The following is a 21,894-nucleotide window of genomic DNA, read 5'->3' as shown; positions in this document are numbered from 1 at the left end:
TCGCACAGATGCATCATTTCCTGTCGTTAGCGTGTCTGCTGTTCCCTGACTCGGCGACATAGTTTCACAAGGCCGGCTAGTTATTTTAGGATCGCCCCTTTTCACTCAAACTACAGCCCTCTCTCTCTCTCTCTCTCTGAAAAAAAAAACAACACTCTCTCGCTTCCACACACCACTTTGGAGAAATCTGTTTTACTTCACAGTAAATGACATATCAGACACTGCAGTCTGCCTGCATATCTGAACTAGACTGTGTGTGTGTGTGTGTGTGTGTGTGTGTAGAGAGCATCCGAGTGCAGAACCCGATCTCACATTCGAACCATTTTGGAAAAACAGATTGGATGGAAACCTCAAAAATGTCGTCAGTATCCAAACCATCATTTAAGGGAAATCTAAGATCGGGGAATGTGAGTGTGTGACAAAACATGAGAGATTGTTCTTGAATATAAATACTCTGACCCCGTCTCCATCCCTCGGCTCTAGCCCACAGCGACCGCAGCACACACGCAGACGCTCTCTCTCTCCCCCCCCACCCACCCCCCCCCCACACACATATACACAGGAATATACGGATATACAAAATCTTTCCACGTGTGACCCTAATAACAACACTCTCGGTAGCACCCTCGGACAAAAGCCTGGACAACAGCGGCGCTCCTGTCCTGCTGGAGCTGAGCAGGCATGTGACCCCCCCGCCCCCCGCGGAGTCACCAAGTATGCTAAATATACAGGGTTTTGCTGTGTCTTCCTCACAGGTGCACAATACTGACAGCACACCGACAAACACAGCTGAAGGACGACCTGATGTTGGGAAGAGTAAAAGCTGGGGTGGAAGATAAACTATGCATATTATTGATTTTTTTTTCTTCTTCTTGATTTTGAGATACTTTATTGATCCCTGTAGGGAAGTTGTGCTCTGCATTTAAGCCGCCCTAGCTGTGTAGCTAGGAGCAGTGGGCAGCCGCCCTGCAGCCCCCGGCCGGGGACCGGCTCCAGCTCGTCTTCCCGTTGCCCCGGTCAGGGGCACAGACAGGAGTAGTAACCCTTCTGACGGAGGGGGAAACCGCAGCACCCGGAGAAACCCCACCGCAGACACGGGAGAGAGCACGCAAACTCCACACAGAGGAGGACGACCTGGGATGACCCCACCCGAGGTTGGACAACCCCGGCGTTCGAACCCAGGACCTTCTTGCTGTGAGGCGGCGGCGCCCAAAAATATGTTAGATTAAATTGAACATGTGGAGTGGACATGCCGCAACACAGAGCGTACACTCAAAAGTCGTTATCGAAAACCCGTACTCGTTAAAGAACAGCCCCGATTTGGTGGCAGATATAGGTGGATGTGCAGTAGTGCACCGCTCCAGTGCACCACCAGTTACATGATGACACACAACTACACAACGATAACTATAAGCAGATGCAAATGGAGGACACCGGGCACCCTTACATGTTGTTTGTGCGAAGTGATGTGGATGCTTTACCGCTCGCTTCCTGCGGCACTTTTTTTAATTTTTATTTTCAAGAGACAACAGCAGAATCTCGAGCAAACTACAGGACTGTGCACCATTTCCTGATAACTCGGGTATGCAAATATATTATTTCTCCACACTTTCTTCTTCTTCTTCTTCTTCTTTTAAAGTAGTGTACTCCAACGTCCCTAAACTTTGTACTCCCACATGTGACTTGGCCTAATTTACGAACAGCTGGGTAGCGCTAGCAGATTTAGAGGCTTCCTGGCGCGTATCCTACACCGGAGCTCTTGTGAAACAGCAAGACATTCCTGGACCAGTCGGACGCCCGAGAACCTTCACGGACACGGCGCTTCTGTAAACGTCCGCGCGACGGATTTACGAAGAGGAGCGATCCCATCCTGCTTAATGAAGGAGGAGCCGCCGGATGAAACTAAACAAGTGGGACGGGCCTCCGTCAGCCATGCAGGGTACGCCAGCGCGGCACCATCAGCACTGTTTCCTGCAAGCTGCACCGTACTGACGTACTGTATGTGTGTGGAGTTCAGATGTCGGAGTAAAGCACTCCTCAAGTGTGTGTGTCTGTCTGTGTGTGTCTGTGTGTGTGTGTGTGTGTGGTGTTATATTTCATGGGAAAACGTTCGCCCCGCTACTCACCCCTCTGGGCCCCAGGGGGAACGCTGGGACAACTCGCCTGACCCCCCCCCTCCCCCGTTTCTCTCTCCCCCCCCCCCATGTCTCACGCTCCTTCGTTTTCTCAACACCCTCCTTTGTCTCCCTCCCTCAACACGTTTTCTTGTTTACTCACTCCCTCCCTCACTCCCCCGTGTCTGCACCCACCCCTCTCCTCCTTACTTTGTCCCCTTTTAGTCACCATCACGTCCCTTCATCTGTTTATACTCTTCTTCTTTTTTTTCATACTTGCGTTCCCCCTCCTCCTCCTCCTCCTCCCTCCTCCTCCCAGGTCTTTTTGTCCTGTCTCAAACTAGTTCAACCATCCCTTCTTCTCCTCCACCTCCGTCTCCCTGCTTCTCTTCCGAGCCTAATGTTGTCCTACATTTATCTTCTCCCCCCCCCCCCACCCCGCTCGTCCTCCACATGAAGCCTCCTCTTCTGTCTCCCTCTTCCCTCCTTCTACCAAATCTTTTGTCTCTTGCCCCGAAACTGGTTCGCCTCCCTCCCTCCCTCCCTCTCTCTCTCCTCACCCCACTGCTCTTCCAGATGCTGCCTCCCTTCTCATCTGTCCCTCCTCTGTTTGTCATGACCATAAAAGGACAAAACCACCAGGGCCCTGTGGCCTCTCTCCTCTCTCTCTCTCCTATCTTCTATGTCGCCCGGTGTGTCTGTGCGACAGCCTCGGCTCAGGAGCCTAAGGGATCGTTTTCTTAGGCCTTCTTGTTATGTACTGACACCTCCAGAGCCCATCTTCCTGGTTCACTCAAACATGTGGCATGATGGGTAAGATGTGTCTGTGTGTGTGTGTGCGAGGAAAGAAGATGACCGAGGCAAGGCAGGCAGAGCAGGGAGGACGGGGGGGGGGGGGGGATGGTGAGTTTTCAGACGGGAACTCGAGAACTGCCTTGTAGACATGGAGCTCGGTAAGTTCCTGTGTGGAAGAGAACACGGACGGGCCAGAAGAGAGGGGAGGAAGAAGCCAAACTGGCAACCTCCAAGAGTCGCACCTGAACAAATGTCCGCACAGTTACCGCTGTTGGCCGAACGAGCTGACACGACGGCGATTCAGCCCGTCGGCCGCTGACGGAGGCCCTCACGTCTGCGGTCGTACGGAGAAATACAAACTCGTGTCCGCGGCGGCAACCCCGCCCTAAAATTCTGAGCGACACTCAGGTGGGGGCGTGTTTCCTGTCACCCGGCAGCGGTCGGTCCACCAGAGAGGACAGGAGGAACACACGCCCCGCGGTCTGGTGTCGTGCTGCACAAACTACTTCAGACGTTTTGAAATGACTCCTGGGAAGTGCATGCCAAAAAAAACAACAACACACAACCCGAGTCTTCAAGATGGCCACCTCAACGTGAAATGAAAGCAAAATGGCCGACACTTTTAGTCATCTGTGCTTGTAAATAAATTCCTAAGCAGCAAATCAAACTTGCAGGTTGTAATGATAGTTTTTTTTTGTTTGTATTTTCCCCCATTTTTCACCCCACTTGTACCCGTCCAATTACCCCACTCTTCCGAGCCCTCCTGGTCGCTGCTCCACCCCCTCTGCAGACTACCACACGCCTACTCCCATACATGTGGAGTCACCAGCCGCTTCTTTCCCCCCCCGACAGTGAGGAGTTTTGCCAGGGGGACGTAGCGCGTGGGAGGATCACGCTATTCCCCCCACTTCCCCCTCCCCCCTGAACAGGCCCCCCGACCAACCAGAGGAGGCGCTAGTGCAACGACCCGGACACACACCCATATCCGGCTCCCCACCCGCAGACACGGCCAATTGTGTCTGTAGGGACCGCCGACCAAGCTGGAGGTAACACGGGGATTCGAACCTGCGATCCCCGTGTCAGAAGGCAATGGAATAGACTGTTAGGCCACTCAGATGCCCGATAATGATAATTTAAGAATGTAATTTAGCACGGCATTTCACAGAGAAGGCTCAACGGCAACACTGCACTGTGGCACGTTTCAGAACAGTCTGATCTGGGTGCAGCTGGGAAATTAACGTCGTCGCACAAATTCCTTAATTATTACGTAAGGTGACAGCTATGTGATTAGAGGAACGGGTGAAATCTAATAGCTCGCCGTACTCCCTAGGAGTACAAAGCCAGAAGAGGGATAAGTGACAAACACGGCTGCCAACGTCCACAAATGAAAGTATGGGAAGGGGGCTGTGGTTGTGTTTCTTTTTTAGATACTCATATTACTGATGAGTTGTGAGTCTGCGTGTGTAGGTGTGTGTGTGCGTGTGAGACTTTTCAAACAAGCACATAAATTTGTCGGACCTTGCTATCTTACAGTGCCTCGTTAAAGACCCCGTGAAATGAAAACATACATTTCTCACGTTAGTATCACATACGCCGGGAAGGACTGTGCATCAATCACCGAAATGTGCCGTAAAAATGACAAATTGTCTTGTGTTGTAATTTCATAATTTCATCCTTCTCTCCGATGGGGGAAAAAGGCGGATTCCGTTGCTGATGCATTCTGCATTCAGGGGTGCGGATAAAGACTCCTGCCAATAGAATAACATAATAGATTTTACAGTAAACCTGGCTCCCCCCCTCCCATCTCATGGGTGTGCAGATTCCGAGTTGGCAGTAGAAAGACGGTTCAGCGGTGCTTTCTGGATGTCCGTCTCCAAAAACTTCATTTCCCTTTCCAAAATAGCCTTGGTTAAGGTCCAGGTGGTTGGAGTTTATACATTTCGAAGAGGGTGGCATATACAGTACGTGCCAACTCCAGGCGTCGCAAAAAGCATTTTATGGTCGACAGCTAACACAGTAAACGTTTTCACGCGACTCCGGAGACACGCTCCAGCCGAGCCTTCTCAGCGCTGCCAATAACGGTCCACTTCCACGCCCAAAGGCACCAACAGACACCTGGCCAGACACCTCGGGGGCAAAGTCATATACATTCCCCTCTTCTTCTTTCTCCTCCACCTGCTCCATAAACACGGGCGGGGGTGATGGGGGAAGCGAGTGGTCCTCAAAAAAGTAGAAGAAAATAGTGAAAGGCTCACATCTATATAATCACTGTCCATTGTGTCGTCTTTATCCTGGCCTGCTTTTGAGTTAGTCAATTCTGTGAGAAGTCAATCAAATTTCAGCGCTAATTGCCATCCCAAGATCCTGTTAAGATACCTTGATAGGATTAAGATGCCCCTGAATTACACTTCATTGGCTCCTGAAGTTCTGACTGAGTTGAAGACGCCAGAAAAAAATGACTGAATTCGGCCATCGTTTAAAACCTCAGGGCCAAATAGGTGGCAGTAAACCTTTTGCAGCCCAGTGCTTAGTAGGGGCCACAACTGACAGAAAGCACAGTAGGGCAATTCAAACCAACATGCTGAGACAGGCATGTTGGTTTGAGACAGATGACCTTGCTGATAATGACCAAGAGAAAGAGACAGCATCCTGTTAAAAAGGGGATTACAGAAAGGAGGATGATGGAAGTAGAAGATGATGATGATTACGATGAGGAGGAAAAGCCTGATTGTGTGGAGCAGGGGTCTCAAACTCAAATTACCTGGGGGTCACTTGAGAGGTGGTCTTATGGAGGAGGGATGGGGCAATAGGGATGCGGAAAAAAACTGTTCGACTATATAACCTTCACATCATTCTTTATTATTATTCCACATTTTTCAGAGTTTTCACATGACTAGGTAACTATGTACACAGTGCAGCCTGGCCTAGGCCTACATATTTAGCCTACTTCTTGCCAGAAACCTGGCAATTCTTCTGCTGACACAGTTGAGGCACATTTGCTTTCAGGGACAGGGCACCCTGAGGACAGCCTGGAGATGTTCATTGGTCAGGCTGGACCTATGCTTTGATTTATTAAAGTTCATAGTTGAGAACAGTTTCTCACACAGTTAAGTGCTGCCGAAAAGACACGTGACCTGCCTGAACAGTTTGGACGACTGTGGGAATGTTTTGGGAAGCTCTCTGAGAAACTGTCCAAGCATCTCCTGCTTTCCTTGTGCCTCTCTGCACTTTGCCTTTAGCTCAGTATTGCACCGCAAGTCTGTGAGCTCCATCTGAAATGTGCTTGGAGCACTGCCCCCATCAGAGGAGAAGGGGTCTGCAAATAACTGGAAAGTGGTTGCTGCGAGTCTTAAAATCGAAAAAGTGATGCTCAAACTCCTGCTGCAGATTGTCAATGGCAGTCACATACTCATCAGTATTGACTCTGGCACCATCATCAATAATTGACTGGCATGTTGGGAAGTGGACAAATCTTTCCTCCGTGAGCTGTGTTTTCCATAATGTGAGTTAAGACGGGAAAGGCGTTCACCCTATCAAATGCTACAGTGACAACTTGGTCTGGCCTCTGCAGTTTTAAATTCAGAGTGTTAAGTGCCTGTGTGATATTAACTAAGAAAGCTAAATCCATGAGCCATTTGGGATCATCAAGCTCAGGAACATGTAGCCTGCCTTCTTTCATGAATTCTCTGATCGCCTCCCTCAATTAAAAAAAAACCCTTTCAGGACACTGCCCCTGCTCAACCAACACACTCCTATGAAGTACAACACATCTCCATATGTTGCATCTATTTCCTTCAGAAACAAACAGAACTGTAAACCTTTTGATGTGATGTAATTGATGCATTTCACGCAGTGCGATGCAATTGCGGGATCTGCATTCTCTTCCTCCGGCTTTCTCTGAAGCAGTGCCACAAGCCCCCTTTTTCTCCCCGTCATTAATGGGGCACCATCAGTGGTGATTCCAGTCAATTTATTCCAGGGTAGACCAGCACCCTCAATTACATCGCACAGCACCTGAACTACATATCTTTGGCTGTAGTCTTTCCCTGCACTGGATATAAAGTTAGCGGTTCTTCTGTGAACTCAAAACGGTCATTGACACCCCTTACAGATATAGTGAGCTGAGCATTGTCATTTGCATCTGTGCATTCATCAAGTGCCAAAGAATAGTGCGTGAAATCGTTTGCTTTAGTTCACCACTGTCTGTAAATGTCGCCTGACAACTCGCTAATCCGTTCTGCCATTGTGTTTGGGCTGAGACCGACGTCACTGAATAAAGATGCCTTCTCTGGGCAAACGGTATTCGCTACGTGCAGCATGCAGTCTCTCAGAAGCTGTCCCTCCATAAATGGCTTGCCAGCCTTCGCTATTGCCTCGCTTACCGTATAGCTAGCTTCGACAGCTGCATCACAGTCTTGTTTGGCTTTGTGAAAAAAGGTTCGGCTGACAGGACGTACTTTTTTGAAAGTGTGCTGCCTTTCTCTCTCTCTCCTCACCTTCGAACCGATCATACTCTTCTGCATGTTTAGTAGTGTAATGTCGCTTCAGATTGAAATCAGGACGGCAACTTTTTCCTTGCCAATTAGACAGATCGCGGATGCATTAAATTCAGTGAAGAAGAAGTCGCATGTCTAATTCTCTTGGAACTCTCGGTGCTCCTGGTCAGCTTTTCTTTTGGCTTCTGAAAGTGACATTTTTACAAAACATCTGCCAGCAGTGACAACAGTTTACATTAGCAAACTCACATGAGATATTTCGCAGTGGGCTAGCCTACTGGGTTTATGCACTCGCGCTGCCTGGCTAGTGTGTGTGTGAGAGAGCGAGAGTGCTGTAAAACTGACATTAGGCTACGTCATCTGCAACTGGCCTCACAACTAATCTTAACTGAGTACTTAGTAGTAGAAACACAGAAATGTTTAACAAAAAAACCCCTCCACTAAAACAGTATGCAAAATGGATACACGGTCCGTATCTCTTAATCCAAAACATAGCATAGGCCGCACAAAATTGCTTTGCGGGCCGGGTATGGCCCGCGGGCCGGTAGTTTGAGACCCCTGGTATGGGGGGATAGTTGAGATTGAAGCTGTAAAAGATATTTTCATTACATATTCTTTAATAAATCCAACACCAGAGTAATTAAACAACTGACACAGAAAGGTATGTGTCTACGTATTTCTATGATTCTTTAGCATAACATATAGTAATTGAATCAGAATAACTGCACAACTCTACATTATCAACTATTCCATTCTTCACTGTGTTTGTCGACTGAGCCCCTCAAACACACAGGGAAGCCCCCTGTTGTCCCAGTTATAAGCCCTCCACAGAAATAACCAAATCTACCCCGGGAACAGTAAATACCATCGAAGAACACCGCTACTGGACCTAAAACTTCATAGCAAGTTTGATTTTCTTTTTCTGGACCCCCCCCCCTTTTTCTCCCCAATTGGGACTTGGCCAATTACCCCACTCTCTGAGCCATCCCAGTCGCTGCTCCAACCCCTCTGTCGATCCGGGGAGGGCTGCAGACTACCACATGCATTCTCTGATACACGTGGAGTCGCCAGCCGCTTCTTTTCACCTGACAGTGAGGAGTTTCACCAGGGGGACGTAGCACATGGGAGGATCACGCTATCCCCCCCCAACTGGCGCTCCGACTGACCAGAGGAGGCGCTAGTGCAGCGACCAGGACACATACTCACACCCAGCTTCCCACCCGCAGACATGGCCAATTGTGTCTGTAGGGATGCCCGACCAAGCCGGAGGTAACACGGGGATTCGAACTGACGATCCTCGTGTTGGTAGGCAACAGAATAGACCGCTATGCTACCCAGACGCCCAGCAAATTTGATTTTCTGATGAAATGTTTTCATTTCAATATTCAATAACATCCAAGAAAACTACCAACAAAATGAGGCAAAGGAACATTTGACGTGCTTCAGATATGCATCGTCAATGATAAACAGCATGACGTTAACGCCATCATTTGAAATGATCAGAAGGTTTGAGAAAAATCAACCGCATTAAGTCACTGCACAAAGTGTGAGAACCGTGTGGACTGAGGGATTTTAGCTCATTGTACACAGTACTATATGTCTGATTTAGGCATGGTTGACACTGCTAGCTAATTTAACCAGTCTAACACTGGCACACACTTACTGCATTATCTGTCCAACATAAAGGATGGGGGGGGGGGGAACATGGATGGACTGACAGGAGAGAGAAGTTTCTAGAGTGTTTTCAGCTTTCCACCACTAGTTAGTTATATCACTCGTAGGTCCGTGGGTGTTGTCGAGACCTTTCTAACATCTCACCTGCACAGTCTTCTTGATGCGTTGGGAAGGCCCGGGATAGTCCTTGGAGTACAGGTCGGTCAGGAAGAGAGAGTTGATAAGTGTGGACTTACCCAGGCCAGACTCACCTGAGGACACAGAGAGAAGATTCTGGACATTAGTCTACACTGAACCGATCAAATGATCGGCCTGCTCAATTTTTGGCAGAGTAGCTGGGGTCGAACTTTATTTATTTATTTATTTATTTTTACGGACGCAGAGCAAAAAGATGAAGAGCTGGCCCACGGGCCGCTGTTATATGTGTGCATGCATGCATGACACAAACTCGTGCACCTAAACACACACACACACACACACACACACACAAAAATGCATCAAACACATTTATTCACAGACACAGTTAGTTACACACAAACACACACACACACACACACACGCACACGCACGCACACAAACAAACACACAGCCTGGAGGGAGGCCGGTGCAGGGGAAATAAAGTAGATTCATTGTCTGTGAGGGAAAAGGTCAGGAGCTCGTCTGCCAGGAAGAAAAGCTTTCAGATGGAGGGAATAAAACATTTCCTCTCCACCTCCCTCTAACCCGCTCCCCTCCCATTCATGCTCTCTTCCTCTGTCCCACTCCTTTCCCTACTCTCTCTCTCTCTCTCTCTCTCTCTCTCTCTCTGTCTCTCTCTCTCTCTCTCTCTCTCTCTCTCTCTCTCTCTCTCTCTCTCTCTCTCTCTCTCTCTCTCTCTCTCTCTCTCTCTCTCTCTCTCTCTCTCTCATTGAAAGCCCCTCTCAGATGTATAAATCTCTCTATCGCTCATCTCCCGATGCCAACTTTCCGTTCCCCGTTCCCATTCTGACGTTTGACTCATTTAGATCAGAGGCAATCATACACAACTTGGACCTCAGGAAAAAAACACCCCAAACATGCACACGCAGAGACGCACGCACAACAGCAACACACACAGACACGCAAAGGCTTCCGCGATTAACGGCCAAGCATCTGGCTCGTATCTCAAGCAAAGGTGACGGAGGAGGGTTTGGCCGGAGGACGGGTTTGAAAGGAGGGCTGCTTCTGTCTGCAGGACCTCCTTAGGCACTTCCTTTGTAACCTTTGAGAAAACGGAGGCGAGTCCGACCTGGGAGGAGAAAAAAAAATGTGTGCGTAAACAGGCTGTATTTCTCTGCCGCCACGCCTGGTACACACTCGAGCACCAGAAAGAAGCTCGGCTTGATTCGTCCCATAATATCAGATCCAGAGGTGGGGGTGGGGGTGGGGGGGGGGGGCTCCTGCTCTGTATAAATCTAGGGCCCTGATATAGCGGATGTTTCCAACCTCCTTAGGAGACTGATTCCACGCCAAGGTGAAAATCATTACGAAAACCCTCACAACCATAACTAACACATGATGAGATGGGTGAAAAAAAACCCAAAACAAGACGCCGTCTCGCTTGTCATGGGGACAGAAATCAAGCTGCTCTTAACAGCCAATAAAAGAAGACTGTGTGCATGTTTTATGGGGGTCTGTCTGCAGCTGAGGGCTAGAAATTACTGCAATCACATGTCGCTGCAGTCATTTTAGATTGTTCGGGATTTTAATAATGATCGTATGGGTGAGAGTGCCTGGTATGCGGCATCGGCAGCTTCTGAGGCCAGGGCCGCTGGTAAAGTTTGGCTCCGAGTTTGGTGTGAATGAAATAGCCAGCTCATAAAGCCAGATCTCCTGTTGTCTACGCTCCAAGAGGAAAGCTGGCAGATGCTCTTGGTTCTTCAGTAGATCTCAACGATGCAAAAGATGATGCAGCGCGTCTTTAATATACATTAGGTGGTAAATAGTGAACCTGAGGGCGGTATGGTGGCGCAGTGGTTAGCGCGGTCGCCTCACAGCAAGAAGGTCCTGGGTTCGAACCCCGCGGTTGTCCAACTTTGGGGGTCGTCCCAGGTCGTCCTCTGTGTGTAGTTTTCATGTTCTCTCCATGTCCGTGTGGATTGCCTCCGGGTGCTCTGGTTTTCCCCCACAGTCCAAATACATGTAGGTCAGCTGAATCAGCCATACTAAATTGTCCCCAGGTGTGAATGTGTTGGCCCTGTGATGGACTGGCGGCCTGTCCAGGGTGTCTCCCCACCTGCTGCCCAATGGCTGCTGGGATAGGCTCCAGCATCCCGTGACCCTAATTAGGATAAGCGGTTCGGATAATGGATGGATGGATATTGAAATTGATCGTGGGTATCGGTGGGGCTCTGGTTCTAGGGACTCCCATCAAGACAGGATGGCAGGGCTCTTCAGTAAGCCCACCAGAACCATCTAAACTAGACCAGTCTTCCTGTCCTCTGTTGGTGTACAGCAATGGTCAAATCGGACAGCGCTCGCACTGGATGGTGTTTTGCGTGATCCCTACATAGGCAAAAGATCTCATCTCATCATCAGCCGCTTCTCCGGGGTCGGGTCGCGGTGGCAGCAAGCTAAGTAGGGCCCTCCAGACGTCCCTCTCCCCAGCAACGCCCTCCGGCTCCTCCTGGGGGATCCCAAGGCGTTCTCGGGCCAGATTAGACATACAGTCCCTCCAAGCGAGTTCTGGGTTCACCCCGGGGTCTCCTCCCAGTTGGACGTGCCCAGACAACCTCCAAAGGAAGGCTCCCAGGAGGCATCCTAATCAGATGCCCGAACCACCTCAACTGGCTCCTTTTGACGCACAGGAGCAGCGGCTCTACTCCGAGCTCCCTCCGGATGTCCGGGCTCCTCACCCTATCTCGAAGGCTGAGCCCAGACGCCCTAGACAGACACGCTGTCTGGGTGTCTGTCTTGGCAAAAGATTTTATAACGAAAAGATAAGCACAAGAGCAACCAGCGGTGAACATGTCAAATAAGGAGAGATTCTGACCAGTATACATCTGCCGGCGGCAATGTGACATCATCATCCCTGTCTTCACATCTGGCTAACTTTAACTTTGCGATATGTTTTTGCAACAAAAGATAGTTGCTGTGGTTTTGAGCAAAACTTGGGATCATTTCTTTCACCCATTTCCACCCGAGAGCAACTTGATATACGATCACTCATAAATATTGTGCGTTCAGTGACCTCATGTGACCGAATGCTAGCTGGAGGTTAGGCCAGTGCCTTGGGGAAATGAGAGAGGGGCTGAGTGTCTGAGATGTGGTGACCGGGCCTGGGGCCCCTGAGACCCGAGGGCTCCGGCGCCCACAGAGTCTGAAAGCATGAGCCGTAGGAATGCAGCAGTGCAGCGGTGCCTTCATGTCAAAGCTTACATGGATCCAGATGCCAAGAAAACCAGACGTTCCTCATGATTAAATTAACAACATTCTCAATAGCTAATCCTCGTGGTTCCTAATGCTAACCTTAATAACGCTGCATAACTTGGTGTTTGGCGCCTGATGATTCCAAAAAAACTGGCAGGCTGCTCACAATGTGTGAGAGGGAGCCAGGACCGCACCCAGAGAATCAATGGGGAGGCCCTGCCTATCCTATTTATTCCAGGTTTTTCTACAACTTCCCTGAGGGACTCCCTCAGGACAGCGTAGGGTCACCCCTGCACCACACATATGAGTTAATCTGTTCAAATTAGAACGGGGAGGTGTGGCGAGTGCAATCAAATCTGCACGCCAAAAATGTCTCAAGACGTCAAAGCCATGTATAATAATCTGACTCACATGTCGCAACGGTACGTCATGACTGGCAGTCGGGACATCTTGACTGACTGTGAAATCCCTGTGGATTCCAGCGTTAACCCGTCCTTAACCCCTCTGTTTGTCCCTCTGTGAAGAGTGAGTTATGGGTGATATTTGTCTGCCTCTGCGCTGAGTTATGGACACTGAAGACAGAACAGTGTCTCTGTGTCTCCTTCTGTCTCACAGCCAGACAGCAGCTGACTCCCCATTGACTGATTGACTGTTCGGGGTCAGAGGTCACACACACACACACACACACACACACACACACACACACACACACACACACACACACACACACACACACACACACTTACACTTACAAACAGAGGCTATTTATTGACAAGTAACACAGATGTATGAAACCTTTCTACTGACTGATGGGTAAAGTATCGCTGCCAGCCCTGCAGGGGAGAGAAGGCTATCCAAATGTGGAGGGGTGGGGTGTGTTTGGAGAAGCATTTAGTGTGTGTGTGTGTGTGTGTGTGTGTGTTCAGGAGTGTCCCCATGGAGAGACATGGTATCTCATATATAGTAGCTACTGTCAACTTTGCTGTAGTTGTGTCGGGTCCGTGTGACTACTGCAGACCGAGGGAGTGTTAATGTTGGCCTGAGAAAATAAACTCCATGAAATGATATACTTCACCCTTCTACCTTACCATCATTTCACTTTAGACATTTACACAAGGTCGTCTGTTTAGAAGAGGCACGAATTATTCACAGATGAGTCCAATGGAGCCCCTGCTTGTGATAATCAAATAGCTAATTAGAACTTTCCGTCCATCCGTTACCGAAACCACTTATCCTATGTAGGGTCGCGGGGATGCTGGAGCCTATCCCAGCAGTCTTTGGGCGGCAGGTGGGGAGACACCCTGGACAGGCCGCCAGGCCATCATAGGGTCCACACACACACACACACACACAATTTAGTATGGCCGATTCACCTGACCTACATGTCTTTGGACTGTGGGAGGAAACCCACGCAGACACGGGGAGAACATGCAAACTCCACACAGAGGACGACCCAGGACGACCCCCAAGGTTGGACTACCCCGGGGCTCGAACCCAGGACCTTCTTGCTGTGAGGAGACCGCTGCGCCACCGTGCCGCCCTGTTCCTTTACAAATGACGCTAAAATTAAAAGACTTTTTTTTCCCTGTCTCGTTCAAACAAGTATAAACCTCTCCCTCTTTCCCAATTCATCCATCTCTTGACCCTACCCCTCTCCTTTCCCGCTCTTCCCTTGCCGATATTTTCATCCTACTGTTCTTTCTATCCTCTTACTTTCTCTGCTGTCATTCCTCCTGATCTTTCTCTTTAACACCTCCATTTGCAATCTATTTTCACTACCCCCCCCTCCACACACACACACCCCAACAGCAAGCTCTTAGCACATCAGAACAAACCAAATAAGAGCTAGTTCAGTTCCCCACATCAACTGCTAGCTCGTCCTGAAAAACACTCCGATACCACTCTGAAAATCCTTATTTTGACCTCGCTCCTGACGCATTCATCTTTAAACTTTCCTGTTCGGGCAAATCTTACCCGTGTGGTGCTTTAAGCCAGTTAAAACACAATGGATGATTTGCAGCGTCTATTTGACCAGTTGTGACCGTGGACTCTCTGTCCTCCAAACAGAGCAGCCAGCTGTCCAAAGCATCTTAACGGCCCCCGGGCCCGGAGGCCTCGGGCACAGATCAAACATGACACTGGCGCCCATCTAAACATCCCACGGGGTGCTGACCATACATCCTGCTGGGCTTGCGAGCAAACCGCTCACATAATCTTGAGCAAACTTCACGCTGAGTATCCCGACCAAACAAACCGGTGCTTAGATTAAACACTGTAATGTTTGGCACAAACACAGCAGTTAAGAGCTGCAAGCTCACCGAACTCTCACACTAAACCCGTCCCCTGCCCGTGTCTTAATCCTCCTCAACTGAGGGCCCGATCTCTTAACGTCCCTCTCATCTGTCCTTCTGCACCTCTTTCGCTGTCCATCTGTACACAGTGTCGGCTGGCTAATCGTCTCATAATCTCTGCCCACTCAAAACTCCGTATCGTTTGCAGACGTTAACTTACTAACCCACAGTAAACAATTAGAAGAGCAAAGAGTCTGGGGGTCCGGGTAGCGAGGTGGTCTAGTCCATCGCCTACCAAAATGGGGATCACCGGTTCGAATCCCCGTGTTACCGCCTGCTTGGTCGGGCGTCCCTACAGACACAATTGGCCGTGTCTGTGGGTGGGAAGCCAGATGTGGGTATGTGTCCTGGTCGCTACACTAGCGCCTCCTCTGGTTGGTCGGGGGCACCTGTTCAGGGTGGAGGGGGAACTGGGGGGAATAGCGTGATCCTCCCACGCGCTACGTCCCCCTGGCAAAACTCCTCACTGTCAGGTGAAAAGACGCGGCTGGCGACTGCACATGTATGGGAGGAGGCATGTGGTAGTCTGCAGCGCCCCCCCCCCCAAAAAAAACCAAGAAGGACAAAGAGTCTACCTGATTCAGTAGCCATGTGATGAATTTTCCTCCCTGCTGTGTCTACCAAAGCAAGTGAGCAAAGAGGAGCCTGGAAAATGTCTGGGTTGTGCTGAAGCAAAGCTGTGACCTAACTATCCAACGGCACATTTTGCTATTTGAGTTTCCCGTATCAATTCTTTCCAGTTTGTCAATTCCCATTCCTCATCTAACGAATTCTGCTCATGAGCGATGAAAGTATCACGGCCACCGAGCTGAACACGTTTCAGAAGAACAACATCCCTTTGAGAGGTTCAGCAATGCAGAGAAAAGCAAGTGGAGCACTTGTTATTGAGCGTGACCCTGTGTGTGTTGTTTTTTTGAAAGCTAGCATGGCTGGCAGGCCTGTGTTGTTGCTGCATGCATCACACACAGTCCTCTATCTCTTTCTGTCAGCAGCAGGCTAGCATCCCTCAGGGCAAGTCCATCCCAATTAGCCTCCCTCTGCTCTGCTTTAATTAACTATTGGTTCCACATGACGAGAGGAAATGCAGGGCCAGCTAGCTGCACGTAGACCACATACCTAAAGACCATCGGATGACCTAACTAACAAGCCTTCCCCTGCTCCTTTATTCCTTCATTTCCTCAAGCCTGTCATCTTCCTTGTTCCATTTTGGCCCCCGAATTGCCTCATTTTCTCTCCCCCAAAGTTGTCTTTTAAACCTCATTGCTCATTTGCCACGGGCGACATCCCAGCCTTGCGGCGCCCCCAGTTAAAAGCACAACATGACTTGCCCTCATATGGAGATCGTTGATGTAATGTGCTGTTCTGAAATCCATGCATATTTTCTATTATATTCCAACTCCGTTTCGGTTTCTGCATCCACTTTCAGAACTTGCACCATGTCCATTCACATTAGCTGTCGTTACCACAGGCAGCGTTCGTCTCTAGCGTGATGCATCACAGTAATTCAAAAGGACAACATCAGATGGGATATCACTTGACTACAAACGGTGTTTCTGTGTGCTGCGGTTAGAAACCTCGGGCTGTGGGGGTTCAGGGCTGACTTCTGTAAACAAAGACCTGTGCATAGCATGGCTAGTGTAACACTTGGCGCCATGGTTAGAAAAAACACTGTCTATTAGCAAAAGCCACACTACTTAGCAGCGCTGAACTTTTCAGTAACTTGAAACGTTGCCTTAGACCAAACAAAGCGAAAGCTATGGTAGTGCAAATTGTTGATCTTGACGAACGCCTGAAAATGTTAAGATATGATAATCTGACCACATCACCGGGCCCCTACCATTCATCTCAACCGTGTTTTCATTTTTTTTATCACTGATGATTTTATCACATTCCATTCTTTTATTTTCAATTATTCACTTGTCATTTCTGGTTAGTTAGACAGTATACACAGCTCACTAGAAAGCTTCAGGGAAGAGAGAGGATAAAACAGTCAAACCCAGGCGTCCGCGTGGCGTAGCGGTCTAATTCCATTGCCTATCAACACGGGGATCGCCAGTTCGAATCCCTGTATTACCGCTGTCTTGGTCGGGCGTCCCTACAGACACAATTGGTCGTGTCTGCGGGTGGGAAGCCGGATGTGGGTATGTGTCCTGGTCGCTGCACTAGCGCCTCCTCTGGTCAATCGGGGCGCCTGTTCAGGGGGGAGGGGGAACTGGGGGGAATAGCGTGATCCTCCCATGCGCCACACCTCCCTGGTGAAACTCCTCACTGTCAGGTGAAAAGAAGCGGCTGGCGACTCCACATGTATGGGAGGAGGCATGCGGTAGTCTGCAGCCTTCCCCGGATCGGGAGAGGGGGTGGAGCAGTGACCGGGAAGGCTTGGGAAGAGTGGGGTAATTGGCCAGATACGATTGGGGAGAAAAAGGGGTAACATTTTTAAAAAAAACACCCAATAGTTGAACCGAAGACCCCACCACTGTGTGATCATATACACGGGACCCCAGCTGTCCGTCAAGTGTTGCTCATCTTCCCCCTCACTGCGCCATCTCCATCTTTAACCCATTTCTTATTTGTTCCTTCACCTGCTAACGTGAATGTGTTTGTGGTTGAGCACAGTAATGGTCAAGGTGGGGGGGACGGTGATGATGAGACCAGCCAGTGTCCTCCTCCCCCAAGTCCAAACATGAGGGGGCTTTATGGTCGGCTTTCAGGGTGGTCACAGCCCAAGGCAGTGCTTGATCCTTCTCACCTTCTCCATTCGAAAGAGGCCAGGAGGTTACTTCAGGAGATGGGTGGAATCTAATGACTGCTTTCTCCTATTAAGTTACGCACATAAACTATTAAAAAAGTCACGGCAACGTCTTTGTCATTCTTTCAGATTTGATCTTAAGTGAGGGAGGAGACAAGTGGGGACTATTTGACGTTGCCTCGTTTTTTTCTCCCGTCAGCAAGGGGGCCATTTGATTTGCCTGTGTGTGAACCGGTAGCGAATACAAGCCAGGGCTGGCATTACAGGATCAACACACCCTGCAGCCCCCGCGGAGCCCCCGACTGCTGCTTACCCTAAGTGCAGATTTGTGGCTAGTGACAGGGGATCAGCTGGAGGATCAGCCAATGTTCACAGTCGGGCAGGAAAATGGTGAACGTACAATATTTTTTCCCCCCCTTGTTTGCTGCAACCAAAAAAAAGGTACCTCCTCGGAAAGCATCCTGCAAACTCGGTGTTGAAGACAGATTCTGATGAAGGCCTACACAATATTTCCTTTTTACTCTCAACGGAAATCCTCTATCAAGCCAAACAGAACCGACAGAGACTCACTATTTCTTTACCTCCATGTTGTACTGTACATGTGAGAGGGATATCCTTGGAGCTTAGGAAATGATTCCTATGCCTGGGAATATTTAAAGTGTACAATTTCAAACCACTGCTAGCATGTAGCAAGTACATCTGATGCACAACTCATTTGACTGGGTTAATTTGTGGCTGCACATTACAGTGGCACCGTACGGGGGGGACGGACACACGAGGAGCAGGACAAATGGCAACCCTCGGATCAAGGACCGGGTGTCATTTGTAATGGAGCATATGGAGCATGCGATGACGTAATACGTCTTGGACAGAAACGGGGGACGTTATCTGGCACACGCTGAACAGAGCGAGAACGATATGTCCCCTATTAAAAACGAACAGGAATCCCCAAAATATAAATCCTAAAATAAAAAAAAAAAACCCCATATTGACGGACAGAGACAGACAGAAAAAGAAAGAAATGGTCAGAGTGGAATCCCCATTGGATCTCTCTCTCTCTCTCTCTCTCTCTCTTCTCGCTCGCTCTCTCTCTCTCTCTCTCTCTCTCTCTCTCTCTCTCTCTCTCTCTCTTCTCTCTCTCTCTCTCTCTCTCTCTCTCTCTCTCTCTCTCTCTCTCATCATCTCTCTCTCTCTCTCTCTCTCTCTCTCCTCCCCCCTCCTTTTTTCCTGTCAGCATACTAATGGTCAAAATGAGCCCAAGTGCAGCAGCTGGCCCCTCACATCCTAACTACCCTCGACACACACACACACACACACACACACACACACACGGAAACGCCTCTCCTTTCAACACATTATGGGTTCTGTCCTGCTGCCCCGGCTATGCTGTTTGCGCCTGGACTGCCTCAAGTTCTTTACACAACACACACACACACACACACACACTAATAGGATGTAGGGCTGGAACCATAAACTGTCGAGAGATGAGACACACACACAGGGTAACGCACAAAAGGGTTGAGGGGTGTGATAGGGATAGAGACAGAGAGCAATGTGGGCAGAGATGTGTCAGTCAGGCAAAACTGTTTGAAAGATAAGCCCCATTGTTAAAGGACAGAGGGGGCTGCCTACAGCAGAGGGCAAGGGGCAAAGGTCATTGTTTTGACTCACTCACATCCACACATCCAGCCACCCTCCTCACACACACACACACACACACACACACACCACACCGAGAACTGCCAAACTCCAACCTAGACTGAGTCAGTAGTCAGCTTGTATGAAAGTCAATCTAACATTCGCTCCACAGAGAGGCGTGCAGAAATAGTCCCGGCTTTGCAGGGGACCCAACCCAGTTTCGTAAAGGTTTTAAAAATAAGAGTGAGACTGACTGTTCCACTATGATCCCTACTTTGAGAACTAAACCCCAACAGAATAAGCACATGCCGGGGTCAGACCAGAAACGTGCACGAACGCACTTCTCCACAAAAAAGAGAGAGAAAGCAGGGTGGGAGAAAGAGCGAGAGGGCAGGAAGAGTGGGCAATAGAGACGGGTAGAGACAACGACCCGGGTGACGAGGAGCGAGGGAGAACAATAGAGACCCCGCATGGGTTTTACGTATGAATTTTGATAACTGCTCTTCACTGTGTGTCAGTGTACTATTTTGATAAGATTTTCACCCTTTTTTTTAATTAAGTTCCCTCCTTCTCGCTGCTGAGGTCTGGCAGACGTACATGAAAACGCATGTGTGCACATGCACGCCTGCACACACGCACAATCAGGGCTGCACAACACCGGGGGGGGGGGGGGGGGGGAACTCACACTGCAATATTTTTCCTCTGCAATATGAAAAATGACAGGAATTTTCCCCAGATGGCTCGAACGGCTCCATTTGGAAAGAATAAATCATTCGAGAATAATTGGGGGCAATTTTGCAGGGGAGTTGTTGGGAAATTGTGAAAAGCGAGCGGTGCTCCTTTTTTTTCTTCTTCGCCATTCGTTTGGGGGGGAAGAGGAGACGGGGCCAGATAGGGAGCTGCAGAACCACGGCCGAGAACCAGACCCAACCCGTCGAGGTTGTTTACGCCCGGCGTTACCCGGCGCCTCGGGTGATCCGATCACAAGCGGACAGCTCGAAGTACGGGTGTGGATGCACCCAATGCATCCTCAATGGGCCTCGAGATCCGATCGCTCAGGCCGTGTTCGGAGGTGCCTGGGACGCTTTTTGTCCACACCGCACACGTGTCCCAGGCCACACTGAAGGACCGCCTAGTCGACCGCTGTCCTCTGTGCAGGCCGCATAGGCAGAAGACGCCAGCTGACTAGGCGGTCGCCGAGGCTTCCTCCGGGTTTGCTTTTTGTTTACTTCGTCTGTAATTTCTGACATACGTCGGACCCGCAGCTGTGCAAGAGCCCCCACCCGCTTGCCCAATCGGGGAAGCGGGGCAGCTAAGCTAACTGCTAGCCCATGCAGACCGGCTGTTCCGACAAGTCATCCTGGCCGGCGTTCGCTCTCTTGGACAGTGAAAAAAAAAATTTTTTTTTTTGGACACGTCGGATATCCAACATGTCCAACTGAGTGGACTGTGTTGTTAACTGTTTGTGTGCTGTTGTTGCTTTTTGCTTTGTTCTCCGTTTTTTGGTGGTGTCGTTTTTGGAAGTTTTGGATGTGTGCTTTTGTCTTTTGTGTCGCGCTGCTGTCTGTGGGCTGGGTGACACGACAGTAAATTGTTCCTGATACATGTGTTTCTGTAGTTTTGTAGTTTCTGTAGCTTGTTTGTAGTTTGGTCCAAAGGAGTTGAATCAAGTGCCAACTGGACTTGCGTATACATCCGTGATTCAAGGATGTATACCAAGTCCAGTTGCACTTGATTCAACTCCTTTGGATAACCATGACCTGGATGAATGAGAACCTTCACAGGCATGTTTGTAGTTTGGTTATATGTGTTGTTGCCTTGGTGCTGCACTGCTGTGGGCTGGGGGAGAGGACAAATAGATGTTGCAGAGTCCCGACTCAGGTTCAACCTCAGGTTCATTTGTCCGCCGCAGAGCAGAGCCCCGACCCTCCCAGACCTTCTGGAATAATCAAATGACCTGAGCTCGGACCGAAAAGATCACGTCTTTCATCCCCTTTTCTGCATCTCCCATCAGCCCTGTATTCTGCCCCCCACCCCCACCCCGGGACCCGGCTTCACCGTGGTATCTAAGGACCAGGTCGTTAGTTTGACACTTCTGAGGCTGGTCACTAATCAGCCCCCTTATCGCGTCTCCTATCCCACGAGCCACACCGCCTCGCCACGGTGATGCCCGTCCTCATTTGCATACAGGGCGGGGAAATCCCAACGGTCACTCGAGATGCACGTGGAGACGCGTCTCGTGCCAGGCGTGAACGGCCACGACGGCGCCGTTTGTCCAAGCGGCGCGAGAAGTCCCGAGCATTCAACCGGAGTGAACTACGTTATACCATCAGACAGGCCTCTCTTGTAGACCCGTCGTGGAAAACGAGAACCGGGCAGGTTTCCCCTTTTGTGTAGCATGACGGTCTTTTGAGACGGTAGGTGACACGCCGCGGATCCGCGGGGGTCTCCACGCACTCCTCGTGTGACTAGACAGGCAGGCGAGCACTGCGCGAGCAAAGGCAAGGCGCTCGCCGCGTGGTAACCATGGAAACAGCTTCTCCGCACTCTACTTGCATCCCTGCCGTTACAGCTGTATTTTCCTTGCAGGCTACAGACTGCCCTCGCGCATCCCGCGAGGTGACCATTGCGCACGCATACGTTGCGATGGCGATGGCGATATATCGATACGACATATCAGCGTATACCGT

The 21,894-nt window shown here is 49.8% G+C and overlaps 1 protein-coding gene across 1 annotated transcript in view; it reads right to left on the bottom strand.

The window, feature by feature from the left end:
• LOC130114012 (septin-7-like) overlaps positions 1-10,582 on the bottom strand; it is a 28,263-nt gene extending 17,681 nt beyond the window's left edge. Inside the window, exons 1-2 of the mRNA XM_056281734.1 lie at positions 10,544-10,582; positions 9,224-9,364 (exon numbers count right to left, since the gene is read on the bottom strand). Of these exons, the coding sequence (XP_056137709.1) occupies positions 9,224-9,364; positions 10,544-10,582 (180 nt within the window). The remainder of the gene's footprint in view (positions 1-9,223; positions 9,365-10,543) is intronic.
• Positions 10,583-21,894: the final 11,312 nt, after the last annotated feature.

This window comes from Lampris incognitus, chromosome 6, assembly GCF_029633865.1.
Source record: "Lampris incognitus isolate fLamInc1 chromosome 6, fLamInc1.hap2, whole genome shotgun sequence".
Classification (NCBI taxonomy): Eukaryota; Metazoa; Chordata; class Actinopteri; order Lampriformes; family Lampridae; genus Lampris; species Lampris incognitus.
The sequence above is the reverse complement of the archived record's forward strand: the minus strand, read 5'-3'. Positions and strand labels throughout refer to the sequence as shown.